The 20,448-nt window shown below is 36.1% G+C and overlaps 1 protein-coding gene across 1 annotated transcript in view; it reads right to left on the bottom strand.

Moving 5' to 3' along the window:
- Positions 1–1,897: 1,897 nt before the first annotated feature.
- The window catches only part of ADGRG7 (adhesion G protein-coupled receptor G7), a 77,812-nt gene continuing 59,261 nt past the window's right edge, over positions 1,898–20,448 (bottom strand). The window contains exons 15-19 of the mRNA XM_072615782.1: positions 15,653–15,984; positions 14,329–14,410; positions 10,912–11,067; positions 6,727–6,883; positions 1,898–2,703 (exon numbers count right to left, since the gene is read on the bottom strand). Of these exons, the coding sequence (XP_072471883.1) occupies positions 2,449–2,703; positions 6,727–6,883; positions 10,912–11,067; positions 14,329–14,410; positions 15,653–15,984 (982 nt within the window). The 3' untranslated portion in view covers positions 1,898–2,448. The remainder of the gene's footprint in view (positions 2,704–6,726; positions 6,884–10,911; positions 11,068–14,328; positions 14,411–15,652; positions 15,985–20,448) is intronic.

Raw genomic sequence — 20,448 nt, 5'->3', positions numbered from 1 at the left:
GGGAGGTACGGGGAAGGAGACAGGGGATAATAAAAGGGGATGACCACGAGAGCTGGGGTAGAGAAATGGAATAAAGCTTGCTGGCTGCAACTCCTTTCGGGTGCTCTGCCTGTTTATTCCCCTTCCCCAACAGGGAGAGGGAATTCCCCTCCCCCAACCAGGAGAGGGGCCGGAGACGTCCGAAGACCGGGGATAGGTAAGTAGAAGGCGAAGGCCCGGGAGTCGCCCCGGGCAATAAGCATTTGAGTCTATTGACCACTTTTTCCTCCTGGATACTCTTGGTGGTTTTTAATGACATTATTGTCTCTTGATTTTCTTCCTACCTGTCTGTCTATGCTTTTTCAGTCTCCTTTTCTAGTTCATCTTCCATATCATGCCCCCTAACTTGTAAATGTTCTTTGAGGAATTGTCCTGGATCCTCTTTTATTATCTCACTATGCTTTTTCACTTGCTAACCCCATCCCCAAGGTAGTATAGTTATAATCTCTCTGCAGATGACCACCATATCTATATCTAGTTTCTCTATGAAGCTCTGACTCTGCCAGTCCAATTTCCTCTTCTACACTTTCAATGCTGTGTTCCATAGGTATCTGAAACTCAGCATGTCCAAAATGGACTAGGTATCTTTTCCCCAAATCCTATACCTTTTCTAAATTTCCATATTTCTATCAAGGACACCATTCCAGTTAGGCATTTTTAAAATTTCTGTGTTATTCTTGACTCCTCACTCTCCTTCACATTATATATCCAGTCAGTTGTCAAATCTTGTTTCAATCTCCACATCTTTTGTGTCCTCCCCCCCTCCCCTCTGTTCACATAGCCACCACCTGGTGCAGGTGCTCATCACGTCTCACTTGGAATACTGTTATAGCCTAACTGAAATGACCTCAGATCTCTTCCCTCTCTTGTCCCCTCTCTACACAGATGCCAAAGCGATTTTCCTAAAGTATAAGACTATATCAGTACTCTACTTAGTAAACACCAATGGTTCCCTATTGCCTTTGGGATCAATAAATCAATAAATATTTATTAAGTACCTACTGTGTCTCAGGCACTGTGTTAAGGCACTGATGATACAAAGAATGAAATAATTTGTACTGTCAAGGAGCTTTCATTCTAACAAATCAAATATAAGCCCCTCTGTTTAGTTTTAAAATACCTTCGCAACTGGCCTCAACCTACCTTCCTAACATTCTTCTTCTTCCTTCACTCTATGCTTCAATCAAATCTCTTACTATATTTCACACAGAACACTACTCCATTTCCCACCTCCATTTCTTTGTACTAGCTGTTCCCCATGCCTTGACTATACTACTTCACCTCTGTCTCTTAGAATGTCATTTCCTTCAAAACTCTGCACAAGAGAAACATTTTACATGAAAGCTTTCTTAATAATCCCAACTGTTAGTGCCCTACACTAATGTAATGTTTATTTATGTTGCAAATATTTTGTTGCTATGTTGATGTTGTTTCTACTAATAGGTTTTCTGAGAGCAGGGACAATTTTTTTAATTATATACTCAGCATCTAGTATAGTGTCTGGCATGTAGTAGGCATGTTATAAATTCTTGTCACTTGATAGAATAATTAATGAAGTCAGGGATCCAATAGAGTTTTATAGACTCTGCCCCCTATATAGTTATATGCTAACTATAATAATAGTTATTTTTTACCTATCTATAAGACAGGATTCTCTTGCAAAAAAAAAAGTGTGTGTGTGTTTATAAAAATCAAAGTGGAGTAAAACTTTTCATTGCAAATAAAACTGTAAATAAAACCAAAGCTAAGTGTGTACATATCTGCAGAAATGGTAATAAAAGTCAAGAACAACATCTATTAAACAATATAAAGTAATTTTTTTTATTTTTTAGTCACAACTGATCTTTTAGCCTACATGATATGATACGTATTAGAAATCTTTAATCCTAGTTAGTTCGATCTGAATCCTATAGCAATATGGTGACTAACTAATAGAAAAAGCCCTAAATTTATTTTTCTTGTTATGAGAATAGAGCTATGACGAGGGTGATCAGGGTTCTGTCTGAGGGCTCTGACAGCACTTCAGCACAACCAAGTTAAGGTAACTGAGGTAGCACCTATTTAGCAAGAATAATTGAATAAAGTAGGGAGCTACCATATGGTGGAGGCTTGGTCTCCTCTCTGCACCTCCCCTGAGCTGAACTTGTCTTAAAAAGCTGATTTTCAGGCACTTTTCACAGTCCTTGTCCCAAACCCATTTTCTGTATGTGAAGCTTGACCTGGACATGGAAAATGCTAGCTATAATTCTGTATGAGAGACAATATCTTTCTCTTTTCCTCTCATGATAAAAGTTGTTAAAGGAGATGCCTGGTAAGGTTAAATACTAAGGGGAAGGAGAGAAATCATTTAAAATTCATATCTGATGCATCAAAAATAGATCATCAAAGTTATAATAATATCTTTACATTTTAGGAGCATGAAGTACTTTGGCCACTTTCAGAAAGGAATGTCTCCTCAGTATTGGGATATTGCTCCAGCAACCTAAAGCGTTCTATTCTGCTTGGAATGGACCTAACCAGTTCATACATCTGTGCATGTAGAGAAATTTTCAGAGAAGGCATTTTAATCCTTGCAATTACAGATGATATTGACTCGAACACATCAGAAACTTTATTCTGGAAGACTTTTGTTCTAGCAGTGTAGAGGATGAAAATTTGCAATCCCTGTAGATGGAAAGAAAAATTAGATTCATTAGTTCAGAGATTAAAAACCAAAGAAACATTCAATGGAGTCATCCACTCTTTCCAATTCTTATATCTTCCTCTTCCATTTACATGTTTACCACTATGATTTATGAACTTACCTAACAGAGGTAAACTCCTAATCTGATTTAATATGCTTTGTGTGACCGTGGACAAATTACTTAATTTCTCACTGCTCCAGGCAATTCTCTAACTATAAATTATGGAGAAGTTGTTGATCTTCATAGTGAGAGGAAGGAGTTATATACTAGGAGTTCCTTACATTGGTAAAATCACAGATTCTGAATCAAGTAATCATTCAGAAATTTAGGGGTCCCAATAGAAAATTACAAAATGAACCATTATTTATCAATTTATTATTAGTTACTTTTATTTGAAATGGCTATTGCTAAATGAAAAAAATAAATAAGTTTCTCAAACCTCCTTTAACTCACTTTCCCTGCCCAAAGTGAAATGTGATAGCAGTTTGGGTAGTATTTATTCCTATTAAGAAAGAAAAGTTTATTAACCAAGAAGAGCTGTCTCCCATATTTTGAGTGGAACTTACTCTCCATCACATTTTAAAGTTTATTTAGACCACAATCTGATAAAGAAATAAACTAGTATGTTGAGATTTTTTTGTGATTGTGTTTAGGTAATTTGTAGAAGTTTAGAAAGATTACCTAAAGAGGGCATTATAGTTAAATCAAGTGCTTTAAGAATCCAGAAAAATTCTAATAGGATTCCTAGAATATCCCTCATGGAATGAGATGATAAATTATCATTTGTAGAATTGTGACTTTCAAATGGGATGTCTGGGACTTCTGGGATGGTAGCTGTATTTTTAATTTCGGTCTTTACAGACATGCACTTCTACTTGAAATGCATCTCTTGAAATGACAAAAAAAAATGAAAGTTCAACTAGTGACAAATAGTTGCTTCTCGAGGTATAATAAATAGATGAGGGGTATGTGTGTTTGTGTGTGTGTGTGTGTGTGTGTGTGTGCACATCTGTGTGTGAGAGGGGAGAGGGGGATACACATACCTTAGTGCTTGAAGATGCCAAAATGGCATCACAATGTCAGGGTCAATGTGCACTGTGTCTGGCAATGACTGATCATACCCATGTGAGCCAGAAAGCTCTATCACAACTTGGGTACAAGTAGTCTGCATGACCATTTGGGAGGGAGATGTCTCTAAATTTATGCATCTCACATTTCTTTTGAGCTACCACAATTCTGCTTTGCTCACAGAGCACAATGCCTTCTTTGATGTGAGCAGGCCATTCTAGACAATCCTGTGCCAGTGTCTCCCATGTCTCATTATTGATTCCAAAGTTCTTCAGAGAAACCCTGAGAGAGTCCTTCTATCACTTCTTCTGACCACCATGTGAGTACCTGCCTTGTGTGAGTTCTCTGTAAAACAGTCTTTTAGGAAATATATTTTTGGCATTTGAATAATGTGGTCAGCACATTGGAGTTGCACTCTCTGCAGTAGACAGTGAATGCTTGACAGTTCACCTTCAGAGAAGACCTCAGTGTCCAGTACCTAATCTTGCCAAGTCATCTTCAGAATCTTCCTACAACAATTCAAATGGAAGCCATTATGGTAATATTCTCCAGGTTTCACAGGCATACAACAATGAAGTCAGCATAATGGCTCTGTAGACCTTCAGTTTGGTAGGCCTTCCAATACCTCTTCTCTCCCACACTTTCCTACAGAGCCTCCCAAACACCGAACTAGTTCTGGCAATGTGTGCATCAACCTCATCATCTGTGTGTACATCCCTGGAAAGCGTACTACCAAAGTAAATAAACTTATCAGCAGTGTTCAAAAATTTTCCATTTGTTGTAACCAGTGGTTCCATGTGTGTGGATGGTCTGGAGCTGGCTGGCAGAGAACTTCTATTTAAAATACACACAAGCAGCAGAGAATCAATCCATACTTTGCTTCATCTCAGTCTCAGAGGTTGCAATGAACACACAACCATCTGTGAACAAAATGTCTTGCACCAACTCTCCCTCCATTTTGTTCTTGGCTTGTAGCCTTTTCAAGCTAAATAATTTGCCATCTACCAACTACCAAGGTAGTTGACCTTGGTGCCATTTTCATCCTTATTGAAGGTGTCTGACAACCTAACTGCAAACATCATGATAAAAAGCATGGGAGCGAGTACACAGTCCTGCTTCACTCCATTCGTGACTGGGAAACATGACAGCATCCTCCATCATCCAAAACCTCTGCAAACATGCCACCGTAAAACTGGTATGTGGTACTGGTGAATTTCTGTGAGCAACCAGATTTTGCCATAACCTTCCACAGGTCCTCACAACTAACAATATCAAAGATACTGGTTAGATTGATGAAGGTTATAAACAAACTGCTATTTAGAAACAGATGAACTATCATGCTGGTAGACCCTGTAGAGTTTACTTTTTTTTTCACTACATAGTTTTTGAATTTCCCCATCACTTTCGAACCAATCGTGAAGTTTATGAGTGTTCTCAGTCAGGTAGGTAATTGCAGTATTCTACATCAAGTTCTAGAATATCGGGGCAATTTTCCTTGATAATATCTTGAAAGATGATGTCTAGGCTCTTTTTGTGATCATGGCTTTCAGGTATTCTAATACTTTCAAAATGATTTATCCTGGATTATTTTTCAGGTGAGTTTTTTTTTTCTGCTGTGTGTTTCAGATTGTCTTCTATTTTTTCATTCTTTTGGTTTTGTTTTATTGTTTCTTGATTTCTCATAAAGTCATTAGATTCAATTTGGCCAATTCTAATTTTTAAGGAATTATGTTCTTCAGTGAACTTTTGGACCTCTCCTTCCATTTGGCCCATTCTGTATTTTTAATACATTCTCCTCCTCCCTAGCTTTTTGGACTTCTTTTACCATTTGGCCTAGTCTGTTTTTTAAGGTGTTATTTTCTTCAGTATTTTTTTGTGTCTCCTTTACCAAGTTGTTGACTCATCTTTCATGATTTTCTTGCATCACTCTCATTTCTCTTACCAATTTTTCCTCTACCTCTTTTAATTGATTTTCAAAATCCTTTTTGAGCTCTTTGTTGGCCTGAGACCAATTCATATTTCTTCTTGGAGGCTCTGGATGTAGGATCTTTGATTTTGTTGCTTTCTTCTGGTGTGATTTTGATCTTCCTTGTCACATACAAAGCAGACCAAAGTAACCATCAGGAGAGGGCAATGGCAATTATAGACTGGGAGTAACATATAAGAGGGGCTGATAGGTAGTGGAGAGAGTACTGGCCCTAGAGTCAAGAAAATCTGAGTTCAAATACGACCTCAGACACTTACGAGCTGTGTGATCCTGGACCAAGTCACTTAACCCTGCCTGTCTTAGTTTCCTCAACTATAAAATGAGCTGGAGAAGGAAATGGCAACCCACTCCACTGTCTTTGCCAAGAAAATCCCAAAGAAGGTCACAAAGAGGTCAGAATGACTGAACAACTAAACAAGAACAACAAAGATAAAACAGCAAAGAAGGAATGAGTGTTTAAATTCAGGTGAATAGAGAGAAAGGCATAAATCAGATTTTGTACAGCACAGGTGTCAAACACAAGGGCAGCTGCTACCCTCAGCACTCCCAGTGCTGCCTAAACCAGATTAAGATTTAATTGGAGAGTATTTAACAAAATAATTTAAGATACAATAGAACACAATGATATATGTGGTTTTCCATATGGAACCTACAGGGATCCTTAAATACAGTTTAGTGCCCCTTTTTCTACTTGAATTTGACACTACTGAAAACAGGGATTCCTGTTCAAGTATGGATTGGCATGTAGGACCTCTGAGGTCCTTTCCAATTTGGAGATTCTGGGATTCTGTAATGTCACATTACCCAATAAATCCTCAATTGGCTAGTAGAGATTCAAATATCTCAACCCTGTTTCAAAGTTATAGAAGATAATTACTTGACCCAGGATGATTCAATCTCAGTGATGGGGGGAGTCTTGTCATTTTGGGGACTGTTCTCTCTACATACCTGTGTCGTGTTGAAAATACAGAACAGATAACCGAAGATGATTTTTATATTGTGATCATTTATTAGCATCAGATAACCCAGGGTCCAAGTAAGCCCAAAAACCACAGCAATGGATAATGTGCTAAGAGTATTCTTCATGACTGAGCTCTTTTTTGTGCTGGAGGAGAAAAATAAAAATAAAGAAAAGAAAAAATGGTTCACATTTGCACCAGCAACATGATCACCACTACCATCATCACTTTGCATAAATAGAGATAGGAATAGGACTTGTGATTTATTGGAATAGTGAACTCCTGGGTGCCCACTTTCATTTATACTGCATGAGGTGTAGGGTCTGCAGGTTTGGAACACTGCATATTATTATAGATTCTTTTCATGTGTTGATCTATTTTGGTGATTTTTTTTCGCTTCCTCTTCTTAAAAAAATTCTTCATTACAGAGATTGTTTTCTGGGAGGTTGAAAGAAAGGGATTAAGGGGGAAAACTAGGCAATGTAAGAACAAAAACAGTGCCAAATAAATATTATACATTTCTATTGAACATTAAAACTATTAATCCTTATCAAAATCATAGGCAAGGGTAAGTGTGTAATAAATAATTCTATAAACTAAGTCACTAGAAAGGAGATTGGAGCTATGTAGAAATAAAATGATGCTGACTCAGCTGTGGATCTGAGCTTAACCTTGCACTTGTGATAACTCAGTGGTGGTTACAGTGCATTCTATTGGGGATTACTTTTTGAAAAACATTATAATGAAATTTTATTGTGGTGAATATAATAAGAGTATTGGTCAGGAAGAGACTCTTGATTTTTAAAGTCATCCTGATCTGTATCTTACCATATGGCTCTCAAGGAGAAAGTGAGACGGGTGACTTTGCACAGCCCTGCCTCATTTAAATCCAATTCACTTGCAAGTCTATACATCACCTCCCGGATGTCATGAGCCTCTTCAAGGACAAAAGATAAACCACATGGCCCTGAGCAAGTGACTGAACCTTGGAATCAGTTTCTCTTCTATAAAATGAGAATAATAATGGCTTTCGCCTCACAAGGTTATTGTAAGGATAAAACTGAGACAACGTACGTAAAGCATTTTACAAACTTTAAAGTACCATGTCAATATTAACTCACTATTGTTACTACTTTTGTGTGTGTGTGTGTGTGTTTGTGTGTGTGTGGTGTATGTGTGAGTGTGTGGTGTGTGTGTGACTGTGTGTGTGTGGTGTGTGGTGTGTCTGTGTGTGTGTGTGTGACTGTGTGTGTGTGTGTATGTGTGTGTGTAGTCTGGGTTTGGGAACATCCTCATTTCCTCCCAGCCTCCCACCTTTAGTGTGTGTGTTCATCCCTCATTTTAGAAGAAGACCATGCCATGAGAAAAATGATGACATGACTTGCACTTGACTTTGTTTTGAGTGAGGGAGGGCTGTGCAGGTCACCAGCCTCACTTCTCCTCCAGAGCCACTGAATGCAGTGACCAGATATTCATCAGGATGATTGGAGATGACCCAGGATGAGGCAGTTGGGGTTAAGTGACTTGCCCAAGGTCACACAGATAATGACTATCAAGTGTCTGAGGTGAGATCTGAACTCAAGTCCTCCTGACTCCTGCACTGGTGCTCTATCCACTGCACCACCTAGCTGCCCCAAAGGTGACCTAAAACCAAAAAGTTTGAGAATGGTTGATCTAGTTGCACTAGATCATTTTACAGATAAGGTCCAGAGAGGTCAAGTGACCTCTGAGGTCACACACGTAGTAAGAGTCTGAGTTCTTTTGCATGTACTTCAGAGACTGCATTAAAAATCTAAGAAAACTTCTTTTTTGGCCCTTATGGACACTTTTGGTCAAAAGCAATATGGACCAATAGACCAATGATCATTTGAAATTGAATGACAACAATGTTCTCTGTTGCTAAGGGCAGTGTAGGTGACCTGCCCTGGAAACCGATGAATCTTTCAGGATTTCTGTCTGCCTCACAATGGAAGACAACTCAGAAATATCAGGCCTTTTATCACCAGTAATACATCAAACCAAAAACTCCATTCCAGTCTGAGTGAGGACAGAAAACTGAATCATATTCCTGTTAAGCCAAAGAGACCCTAAAGAATCTAAATCAGACTTCCTTTGCAAGGGAACATTTCCCTGTCCTTTCATGGGCTTTATGGGGAATTTCAAGTCCTTACATTGCCAACACTGACTAAAGCAAGGTTAAAAAAGGAACTCACACTTGGAAATATCTACCTTTTGGTTTTTGTGCATCATGATTTATTCATAGCTGGTATAGTTGTACTGGGAGTGAATTCCCAAAGATTAAGGCAATGAGAAAATGAAAACGTTTCATTAAAAATCTGACTTTCTGCCTTGGTAATGAAACAAACAGGTCCAGGATGTCCCAGGATGCTCTGCTATTGCTAAAAGTTGACCAAGACATTTTTTCAGGTGCCTCTGAAATCCATGTCAAATAAACTCACACCATTCCAGAGGACAACACAAAAATTTGCCTCAGGGGATTCCATTATATGTGTCTAAGCAAGAAACAGTTTGGGAACATCTTCACTTCCTCCCAGCCTCCCATCTTTATATTAACCAAGAAAACGAAAGGGGAAAGTATCTGCTGGTAATAAAACAGGAGGCAACTTTTTCTAATATAACCCTGTTTCATTGTCTCATTCACTTTTTGCCCTGGACTCCCTGTCTGACTTTTTTTGGTGGGTCAGCCCCATGCTTTCTCATTCCTCATTGGCAAGTTATCTGCCAAGTTTCACTATCTCTTAATGACTTGGCATTTTAAGTTGCTTCTTGTTATATTTGGCTGAAGGATGAATCCTAGAATTTTAGAGCTTGATTTCATCTATTCCAACCCCTTCATTGTGCAGATTAAGAAAACTGAGCCCCAGAGAGCTTAACTGACTTGCCAGAGGTCACACAGTTGGCTGGCAAGGAGCAGGGCTAGGAGCATATGAAGCCAGATGTCCTGTTTGCAATTTCCATGAAACTTCACTGCTGACCTCCCGAAAATCCCGGCGCCCTTAGGATTCTCTATTTATTTGTACTATATTCAGGTCTTTCCAAGTAGACAAGCTACATTAATAGTAATTGTAATAGTAATAGCTGTGTTGCATGGAAGTAGCACAGTGTAGTAGAAAAAGCACTAAATTTAGAAAGACCTGGGTTGACTATTTCAAATATAATGTCCTTTAAAGCCATCAAGCACAAAGGAAATATGTCGTTACTAATTCCACTCGATACTCTCTCTCCTGATGCCTTGAGTGACCAATGACATGAGTTTGCAGAAAGACTGAGATAAAGAATAGTGGAACATATCACAGCTCCAGGCTGGGTTGGAGGCTTGAACTCATTTTGATTTGAACTCGGATCCTTCCTGACTCCAGACCCAGGACTGTATCCACTGAGTCACCTAGCTCCCTCCAAGGTCAACAAATATTAAATGATTTTCCTAGGGTTATGTAGCTAGTAAGTATCTGAGGCCGATTTTGAGCTCAGGTCTTCCTAACTCCAGGCCCAATGCTTTATCACTGAGGCTCCTAGCTGCCCCATCCTGGCATATAATAGTCACTTAACAAATGATTTTAACTAACTGAAATCTCCTACTGATGAAATGTAAAAATACATATTTATGTGTAATGTACATTATACATAATATACATATCTAAATTGTTTTTAAAGGGCTTTTTTTCTCTTGAATTTTGTTTTTCAGTTTGGCTCATATAACCAAAAGAGAAACATCTTATCATGAAACTATTGTTAGTTTGATGTGTTAGAACTGAGTGTTATAGTGAAAGGAATATGCTACACAACCAACGAACAACCCAGAATCTGTTCCAGGAATAGTTCAGAATTTCAAGGGATCCCTAATTTCATCAACACAGTGGTTTCATCCATAGACACAGAAAGCAACTGTTCTACCACTGAGCGGACAATTTTCGAACCCGAAAGCTTATAGCTGAACTAGTAACGTTCCTCCATCTTCAATTAGGCCAGTACTGTGATTGAAAGACACACAGGGCTCTTTCTTCTCCTTGGTAGGCCCTATACAACTTGTATTTCCCTGGCATAGCCTTAAGAATGCAGAACCCATCTCTTACCACAAAGAGGGTGATTTAAATGAGTTTTATGACACACTGAATTAAATCATACCTGAAGACTTCTCCTCATTACCTCTTACCTCTGCAAGTTGTTATTTCTTCCCCACAGAACTTTCACTGAGATGAAAATAAACACAACAGTATTACTGAAGAGAATGATAACGACAGGTAAAATGAATGACCATAACAATGGGCTCTCCAGATAATTGCCATCTTTTGGAACTGCAAGCCAACATCTATTAAAGACAGGAAGTTATTTTACTCAAGGGGACACATTTATTGCTGCCTTTTGCCATTAAAAAGTCAATGCCTCTTTCTCATGCCTTATCAATCAACAAGTAATTATTGAGCATTTACTGTTTGCCAGGTTCTGTTCTAGGTGCTGGAGATTCTTACATTGTTATTTGGCTTTCTATAGTTAGTAATCCAAAAAACATGAAACTAGTCAATCTCCTTTTCCACGTTATTTCTCCAAACATAAGTAAAACCTTATTATAACAGACTCTATAAGATCTCCATCCAAATCACAAAATTGTGCAATAATAAATATCTCTAGAAACCACATTCAAGTATGTTTGACCTGTCAGTGAAACAAAGTTGATGTACAATCTTATTCTAATTATTTAGTAAATGAAAAGAACTGCATGACAACAAAGCCAATGATGTGCCCCCTCCTCTCCAAAAAGAATTGTTTTGAATCCAATAGAGAAATATAGGACAAAATTATGAAATAAGCAAAAGTTTGTCTTAGGTACCCCTAGCCTCTACTTCTCCCCAGTTCTTCTTCCTCTATCAAATCTATTCTTGGGACAAAGTATAACAAACACATAGGAAGTTTAAACTGACAGGAAACTTTGAATTAATTAATTTTTAAAATTATGGTACATGTAACTATGCCTCAGTCACAGTGCTAAGAGCTGAGGATAAAAATATAAAAGCCCTCAAGGAAATGAATATTTATGGGGGTGAGGGAGGGTAGAGACAGCATGTGTAAGAAAATTCCATATGGTGAGTGCAATATTTGAACTCTAGAGCAAGAGGCAGAATGGGTGGGGAGAGGTGCACACATTTTTAAAAAGTGAATTCCACAGTTATCAACAATCACAAATGCTTGAAGAAACCACCTTTTTCTCATCTTTCCTAATCTATTTTAATTTTAATTTCCCTTATTAATGGTGATGTGGAATATATTTTCATCTGGTCTTCTATACTTTGCCAGTCTTGTGAAAACTGTTCATACCTTTGACCATCTAGTTATTGGAGAATGGTTCTTGGTATATATTTAGATTGATCTGATGTATATTTTGTGTATCAGACTTTTATCAATGATATTTGATATCTCATCCCATTCTATTTCTCATCTAATTTTATTTAAAATAGTTAATTACCTTTATACTATTTATTTATATTATTAAAATTTATATTTCATTTTTGTCATGCTGATATGCATCTCATTCACTTCATGTATTGCATCACTCAACTAAAACTATTCTCTCTAAAGCTGTTGGTAATTTTTTTTTTTTTTTGCCAAATCTAATGATCTTTTCTCAGTCCACATCCTTCTCCATATCGCTACTGTGTTTGACACTGTTGTCCACTCCCCACTCCCTGTATATTCTCTCTGAGTTTTAATAATACCCATCTCTCCTGCTTCCCCTCCTATCTATCTGGCTGCTTCTTCTCAGTTTCCTTCACTGGGTCATTATCTATATCACACCCTCAAACTCTAGGTGTTCTCTCCAGTTCTATTCTGGGCCTTCTTTTTCCTCTATTAACCTTTCTAGCTTCATTGGGCATTACCTCTCCTCCAGAACTTCAAGATCCAGCCAAACTGGCCTTCTCTCTCTCCCTCATATACAGTACTTAATTTCCCATCTCCATGCCCTTGCATTTCATTGTTCCAAATGTCCAGAACACAAATACCTCTACCTCATAGAATGCATCTCTTCCCTGAAGATGCAGCTCAAGCATCATCTTCTGCAGAAAGCTCCCAAACTATCTCATATTTAACTATTTCACATGTATTTGCATATTTTTACTTTATATTTATGCTTTATATGTTTACATATGTGCCTGTCTACCCCATTGAAAGTAGGAATTGGTTCATTCTTTATATTTGTATCTCCAGTGCCTAGCACAGTACCTGCCAATTTGTGGGGAAATAAAATTCTTACTGATCGATAGGTGGAGCTCCTCTACCCCTTTTTTGACTAAAAGCTCTTCCTCCAGCAATCATTAGAGAGGATCCCTGATTTCATTCATTTCTCTCTTTTTTTTGTACAATCTTTTATAATCAGGTCACGTGACCACTTTGAGTTCACATATGTTGCAAGGTGTGGATCTTACCTGAACATTCAGCAAATTGCTCTTCAGTGTTTCCAGTGTTTTTTTTTTTTTAATCAGAAAGGGAGTAAGTTCTGCCAGTGAATCGTGTTCTTGGGTTTATCAAACGCTGGTCTGCATTTTAAAGTACTTCCTTTTCTTGCTTATCTAGAATTTTTCTTTTTTTAATCAACAGCTTTTGATGACTGGCACTTTGCAGTATTATTTGAGGTCTGATAATGCTACACTCCCCTCATTTATCCTTTTTTCGTTGTTTTCCTTGATATTCTAAACCTTTTTCTTCCAAACAAATCTTTTTATTTTGTCGAGTTTTATAAGGTATTTAATCAGAAAAATGAATTAGTGTAGCACTGAATCTGTAATTAATTTAGATAGTATTGTCATTTTGCAATATTAACATATCCCAGACATAAGCAAGGATTTCTCCAACTAAAGGTTTAACATCTTTCTCTTTTAAAATTATCTGGCCAATTTTTCCCCTCTCCATAACATATCATTTATGACTTGCTAATATTTGTTTCTCTGAGTTTTTATAAATCTATATTTCTGCTTTTATTACTTTGTATATTTTATATTTTTATAGATGCTCATCAATTTCCTTTGAATTCTTAATTTTCTGGCATATCATTGCTTATATCTTTTTTTATTTCCTCTCTATTGTGAATTCATCTTGTCCATGGCACCCCCTCCATGGCGGGGGGGGCGGGGGTTGATAATATGACTTTCATATCTTTTCCCTGATCAGATTGACAAATGGTTTGTTGATTTCTGTTAATCTTTTTATTTTATGCATTTTCATAATTTTTCCTTTATCTATTGCTTAGTATTTTCTATTTCCAAATGTCTTTATTTCTTCTCTAGCTTCCAAGAATTCTTCTTTTGTACTTTTTTAAGCATTACTAATTTGTTTATTTTCCAATCCTTTTAAATTCATGCTAGTTTCTTGGTTTACTCTTACTTTAAAAGTTCAAATTTATATAAAAATTGTTGTAGAATTCATTTTTTAAAAAAAGCATCCCCTATAAATTTAAAATGAATGATTTTCAAAAATTTGATTTATACAATCCCATTCCAAACAAATTTAGTAAGATATTTGTTCCATGCTTTCAATTTCAACACTAAAAAAACCAGTTAAACATAAGTTGTCAACTTACATTATCTCTTCTCGGTATCCTAATTCTCCTTTTAGCGGGTAAACAATTCCCACTGTTAAACACACTATTAGAGCAGGCACTCCTGTTTGATAGAGATACTAAGAATTAGTTAATTACATATGAGGAGGAATTCATCATATACACCATAAGAAATCCTTCTTTAACTCCATCAGAACCTTTTTTAGGCAGCCAGAATACACACAGTATTTATTCGATGCTCTACTAGAAACATAGGATTTATTGTTCTGTCTTCTTTCTTCTAGCATTGAATATCCAGTGTTGCAATTAGTAATTTTAATGTCCTAGAAAAATAACACAAAATATGTCCTCATATAAACTTTTTTTTGCTTCCAAAGGAAAATTCATGTACAGGAAGAGGGAAACCTTTGAACACTAAAGCCATGAGACTCCTTCTGGAAAAGCTGTGTGGAGAAATGGAAGGGTCAAGCCAGTGAGTTACTCACTTCTTCTATAGGCACTGTGAGGAGGAAGCCTGATATCTGGTGGCTTTGTTGTTTAAATTATAATTGTTGCTGAATAGGTATGAAGTTCAATTTCTAGACAGCCTTTTAAAGGAAAGTATGGTTAAACTCCTCTAAATGTTTGGATCCTTGGGCAAAATCTTTATCATCCCACTCTAGTTAAAGCTCTTACAATACTATAAGATTGTCCATCTACACTCCCCCCACCCCCATTTTCCTAATATTTGGTTTGGATATGTCCAGCTCTTTTGACTTTTTTGTAATTCAGCATATCTTTACATTTGTCAATACTCAATAAGTCCCAATACACCTTCTTATTTTGCTGTTCAGTTGTTTCACTCATAACTGACTCTTTGTTAACCCTGTTGGGGTTTTCTTGTAAAAGGTACTAGAGTGGTTTGCTATTTTCTTCTCCAGTTCATTTTACAAATGAAGAAATGGAAGCAAGCAGAGTTAAATGACTTGCCCAGAGTCACACAGCTAGCAAGTATCTGAGACCAGATTTGAACTTAGGAAGATGAATCTTCCTGGCATTCTATCCACGATGCCCTTCAACGTATTTTTTATTCAATTTAAATGCAGATGTCAATACAATAATTTTCTATTGTTGGCATATTTTAAGTTCTTTTTCTTAGTATCTGTGTTTGGTTTGGTTTTGAAATGTCCTTTTTAAGTGTTGTGCAGAATAGAATGATTTTTTTTAATTCTAGATTTGTTTTAACAAAACAAAACTGTAACTTAGCAGAGATGGCTTGATAACACGAAATCCTTTAAGTCAGTGGGTGGTTGTCCTTTTTATGGTGATATACACAAGCAACTTCTGAACAGCGCTGAACACTTACCCCATCCTACTAGAGACAGAAAGAGAAGGAAATGTCGAGAGAGGGGCTTCATAGCTCTGAGCAGAAGAAAGTAGAGTTGTACAGCATTGAGTGCTGTCCAAGTCAACGTGACTAGCAGAAAATAATGCAGTAAGGCAGCCATCACGGTACATGTATGATTTTCTGGAGTATTAATATCATTCTGAGGGATCCCAAGGTCATCTTCAGAGCTCACAGTGATATTACTATTTTTATTAGAGTTTTCTATTCCAAAGAGGAAGAGGATGTTGAAAATCAGCATAGACGTGCAGAGACTCACAAACACCCAGGTAATTGAAGTCTTTCTTTGGTTCCTGTTGGGAGAGAACCTCAGTAAAATCATGGAGAAACAAAACATGATAAGAAAAGTATTTTCTTCCTATAATTCTTACCCTTAAAAAATATGTTGCATTTTTCTTCCCTCTCCAAAAGACATTTAATCATAGATTTATTCTAATTGCATTATGCTTACAAAGCCTTTCTTAGGAAGAGCTCCAAACTAAGGTTGGGTTTTTTTGAGGGGGAAGGAGTGGAAACTGAGTCTGCAGCAAGGTGGCCCAGTGGATAGAGTATAAAAACTTGCTATATGTCTAATCCATCTTTTTTCCCCTGGTAAACATATCTCTCAAATAACATTTTTATGACAATTGTCCTGAATAATTCTTAGCTGATAATATGTTGCAGCCTGCTCATGCCCACAATGCATGTTTTTGGTGCCATTTAGGAACAACTGACTCCAAGATTATTTTCCAGAATCATTGAAAGAATACCATTGTGGAAAAAAATGTGCTAAAACATTTTTGCCTATGTACACATACACACACAAAACCAAAGGAAAAAAAAGTTAACTGGGAAAAACATTTGCAGCAAGTTTCTCTAATAAAGGTCTTGTTTCCAAGACACATAAGGAATTGATTCAAATTTATATTCAAGAACCATTCGTCAATTCATCAGTGGTTAAAGGAAATAAGCAAGGAGTTCTTAAGTGAAGAAATCAAAGTATCAATTACCACAAGAAAAATAATATTCCAAATCACTAATGATTTTTAAAATGCAAATTCAAGTCATTGTGATGTTCTATCTCATCCTCATCAGATTACTGAGTTGACAAGAAATAAAAATGACAAATGGTAGAGGAACTATGGGAAAATAAGTGTATCATTGCATTGTTGGTGGAACTGTGAATTGGTCTGACCCTTCAGGAAGGCAGTTTGAAAATATACTGCAAATGTTTCTAAACTGTACCTAGACACACACATTCACATACACATCTATGTATAAATATAAATAATGGATAGCAGCTCTTCTTGTAGTAGCAAATATTGGGAAACTTAGAGAATATATATCAATTGGGAATGACTAAACAAAGTATGGTATATGACTATAATGAAATATTCTTGTACCAAAACAAATGATGAAAAGGATGATTCTAGAAAAACCTGTGGAGACTTGTATGAATTGATACAGAGTGAAAAAAGCAGAACCAGAGCGCATTTTAAGAACTTTGATCATTTGACTACCCATGATTCCAGAGTATTGACAATGAGGTAGGGTACTCACCTCCTGACTAAGAAGTTAAGACCTAGCTGTATAGAATGTGAGATGAATTTTTGGACATGGCCAATTCAGAAATTTGTTTTGCTTAACTATGAATATTTGTTACAAAAGTGTTGTTTTTCTGGGGATAAGATGGGAGAGAAAATAAGTTGCTTCTTAATTGAAAAAATAATTAAAAGAAGATATTTGTTATAAGGAGAAACTTGTGGTCATTAAAAAAGACTTTAAGATTTCCCTAATAAATCTAGCTTGCTCTCTCCAATTTAACTCTAGGCTGAACTTATTGTCCAAACTCCATGTTCAAGGTAGTTTACTTACTCAACTGCATATCATAGTCAGAGCAATGGATATTCTTTATCCACTTGGTTTTTCCTATGTAGATAGTTAGACTAAAACCTTTAGAGCAGGAGTTCTCAAACTTCTTGTTCTCAGGACAAATCTCTTTATATTCTTAAAAAATTTTGAGGGTCTCCTCTCCAAAGAGCTTTTATTTATGTGAATTATATTATCAATATTTACTATATTACAAACAAAAACATTAGTACTATTGTAAAAATTACTTTGACCTAAGTGGAAAACAAAAAAATCAGAGAAGCTATAAGTAAAACTAAAAGCTAGTTCTTTGAAAAGACTAACAAAATTGATAAATTTTTAGCTAATCTAATTAAAAAAGAGGCAGAAAATCAAGTCAACAAAATAGCAAATGAACAAGGTAAAATTGCAACAAAAAAAAAACAGAAGAAATATAAAGAATAATCAGAACATTTTATGCAGTTTTTATGCTTTTTTTAAAAAAAACCAACAACTGTTTTAAAAAAAACATAAACAGAGAAATACATTCAAAAATATAAAATGCCCAAACTGTCAGAAGACCAAATAGAGATCTTAAGCAAACCAGTGTCAGAAAAGGAAACAGGACTATTGCAAAGGAACTCCTGAGGAAAAAGCTCCTGGTCTTGATATATTCACAGGAGAATTATATCAAATTTTTAAAGAACAATTAATACTCATACTTACAAATTATTCTAAAAAAAATTCTAAAAGAAACCGATCTATCAGAATCCTTTTATGAGAGAAGTATAGTACTACTGTCTAAACCAGGGAAGGATAAAACAAAGAAGGAAAACTGTAAGCCAAAATCATTCATAGCTAGTGATTTAAAAATTTTAAGCAAAATCCTATCAAGCATATTATAGTGATTTATCTGAGAAATCATTCATTGTAACCAAGTTGGATTTATATCAGGAACACAAGGAGGGTTCAACATAAAGAAAACAATCAACATAATTAATCATGTTAAAAAACAAAGCATCAAAACCCAAATGATTAAATTAGCGGATGCAGAAAAAAATCTTCAACAATACGTATCCATGCTAAAAACCCTACAAAGTACAGACATAGGGAGACCTTTATTTAACAACATAAAAAAGCAACTATCTACCACCAAAAGCAAGCATCATGTGCAGTAGAATGCACTGAAACCTTTCCCAGTAAATATGGAAATAAAGCAAAGATGCTCCCCTTAAGCACTATTATTTGATATAGTTCTGGAAAAGCTAGCAACAGCAATAAGATGAGAAAAAGAAATTAAGGGCATAAAAAAAGGCAAAAAACAGATAAAACTATCTTTATTTGCTGATGGTATGCTGGCATACTTGGAAAATCCTAGAGAATCATCAAGAATAGCTAATCGAGACAATTAATAGCTTCAGCAAAGTTTCAGGTAACAAAATCAGCCCTCAAAAATCTACTACATTTTCTATATAATAACAAAATACTTGTTCAAGTTTTTTCCCACAAAATGACTTGTTTTATATTATCACACATGTATAATCTATCTCAGATTACTTACCATCTGGGGTGGGGGGAGAGGAGGAACGAAAGGATAGAATTTGGAAATTAAAACTTAAAAGTGAATTTTAAAATAGTCTTTACATGTAGTTGAGGGAAAATAAAATTTAAAAAAAAATAAGAAAATGCAAGAAGCAATATTAGAGAGGGAAAACTCCATTCCAAAAACCTATAAAATGCCCAAAATGCTTGGGGTCAGTCTACTAAAGCACATGAATGACATATCCATTTAGTTACAAAGTGTTCCTTAAAGAACTAAAGAACAACTTAAAGAGATGGAGGAACATTCTGTGCTCATTGCTAGGACATGCCAATATACCAAAAATGACAATACTACCAAACTTAATTTGTACTTCCAATATTGTCCCAATCAAATGACCAGTGGAGGATTTTATAGAACTTGACAAAATAATAACACGATTCATTTGGGAAAAAAATCTGGGATATAAAAGGAAATGCTGAAAGACATGCAGACAGAGAGAATAGATTTCTAGGCCTCAAATTATGTTATAAAGCAGCAGTCATTAAAGCCATCTAATATATATCAAAAAATGGAGAGATGGGTCAGTGGAACAGACTAGACAACGGGTAGAATCAGAAACAATGGAGCTCAATAACCCAGTGTTTGATAAAGTAGAAAACATAAATTACTTAGGAAAAACCTCTTTGATAAAAATTGTTGAGAAAACTGGGAAGTTTTACTGTTTAGCCACTTTTCAGTCATGTTTAACTCATTGTAACTCTATTTGGGGTTTTCTTGGCAAAGATATTGGAGTAGTTTGCCATTTCCTTCTCCAGTTTGCAGATGAGGAAACTAAGATAAGTAGGGTTAAGTGACTTGCCCAGGGTCATACAGCAGTAAGTATCTGAGGTCATATTTGAACTCAACTCCTCCTGATTTCAAGGTTGGCACTCTATCCTCTGTGTCACCTGGCTGCCCTGTTTGATACATAGAAGGCCTTAAAAAATGCTTAACTTGACATTCTCATACTAATATAAGGTCAGATTGGACTAAGGAAGATGAGTCCTCCTGCCTGTAGACCCCACAGTCCATACACTGCATCACCTAGCTGGGAAGTAGTCTGGTAAAAATTGGGCTTAACTTAGTACCTTATGCAAACCATATCTCACAATACATTTTAAATGGATACATGACCTTAATATTAAGGATCATACTATAGAAAAATTAGAAAAGAAACAGATCATATACCTCTCATAATTATATCTTCAAGAGGTATTCTTAACAAAATAAGGGATAGAAATAATCACAAAAGGTAAAATAGATATCTTTGACTACTTGTAACTGAAAAGCTCCTGCACAGACAAAATTAATGCACATAGGATAAGAAATGAAATGACTGAATGAGGGG

This window comes from Notamacropus eugenii, chromosome 5 (genome assembly GCF_028372415.1).
Source record: "Notamacropus eugenii isolate mMacEug1 chromosome 5, mMacEug1.pri_v2, whole genome shotgun sequence".
Lineage (NCBI taxonomy): Eukaryota > Metazoa > Chordata > Mammalia > Diprotodontia > Macropodidae > Notamacropus > Notamacropus eugenii.
This window is presented reverse-complemented; position numbering and strand designations above follow the sequence as displayed.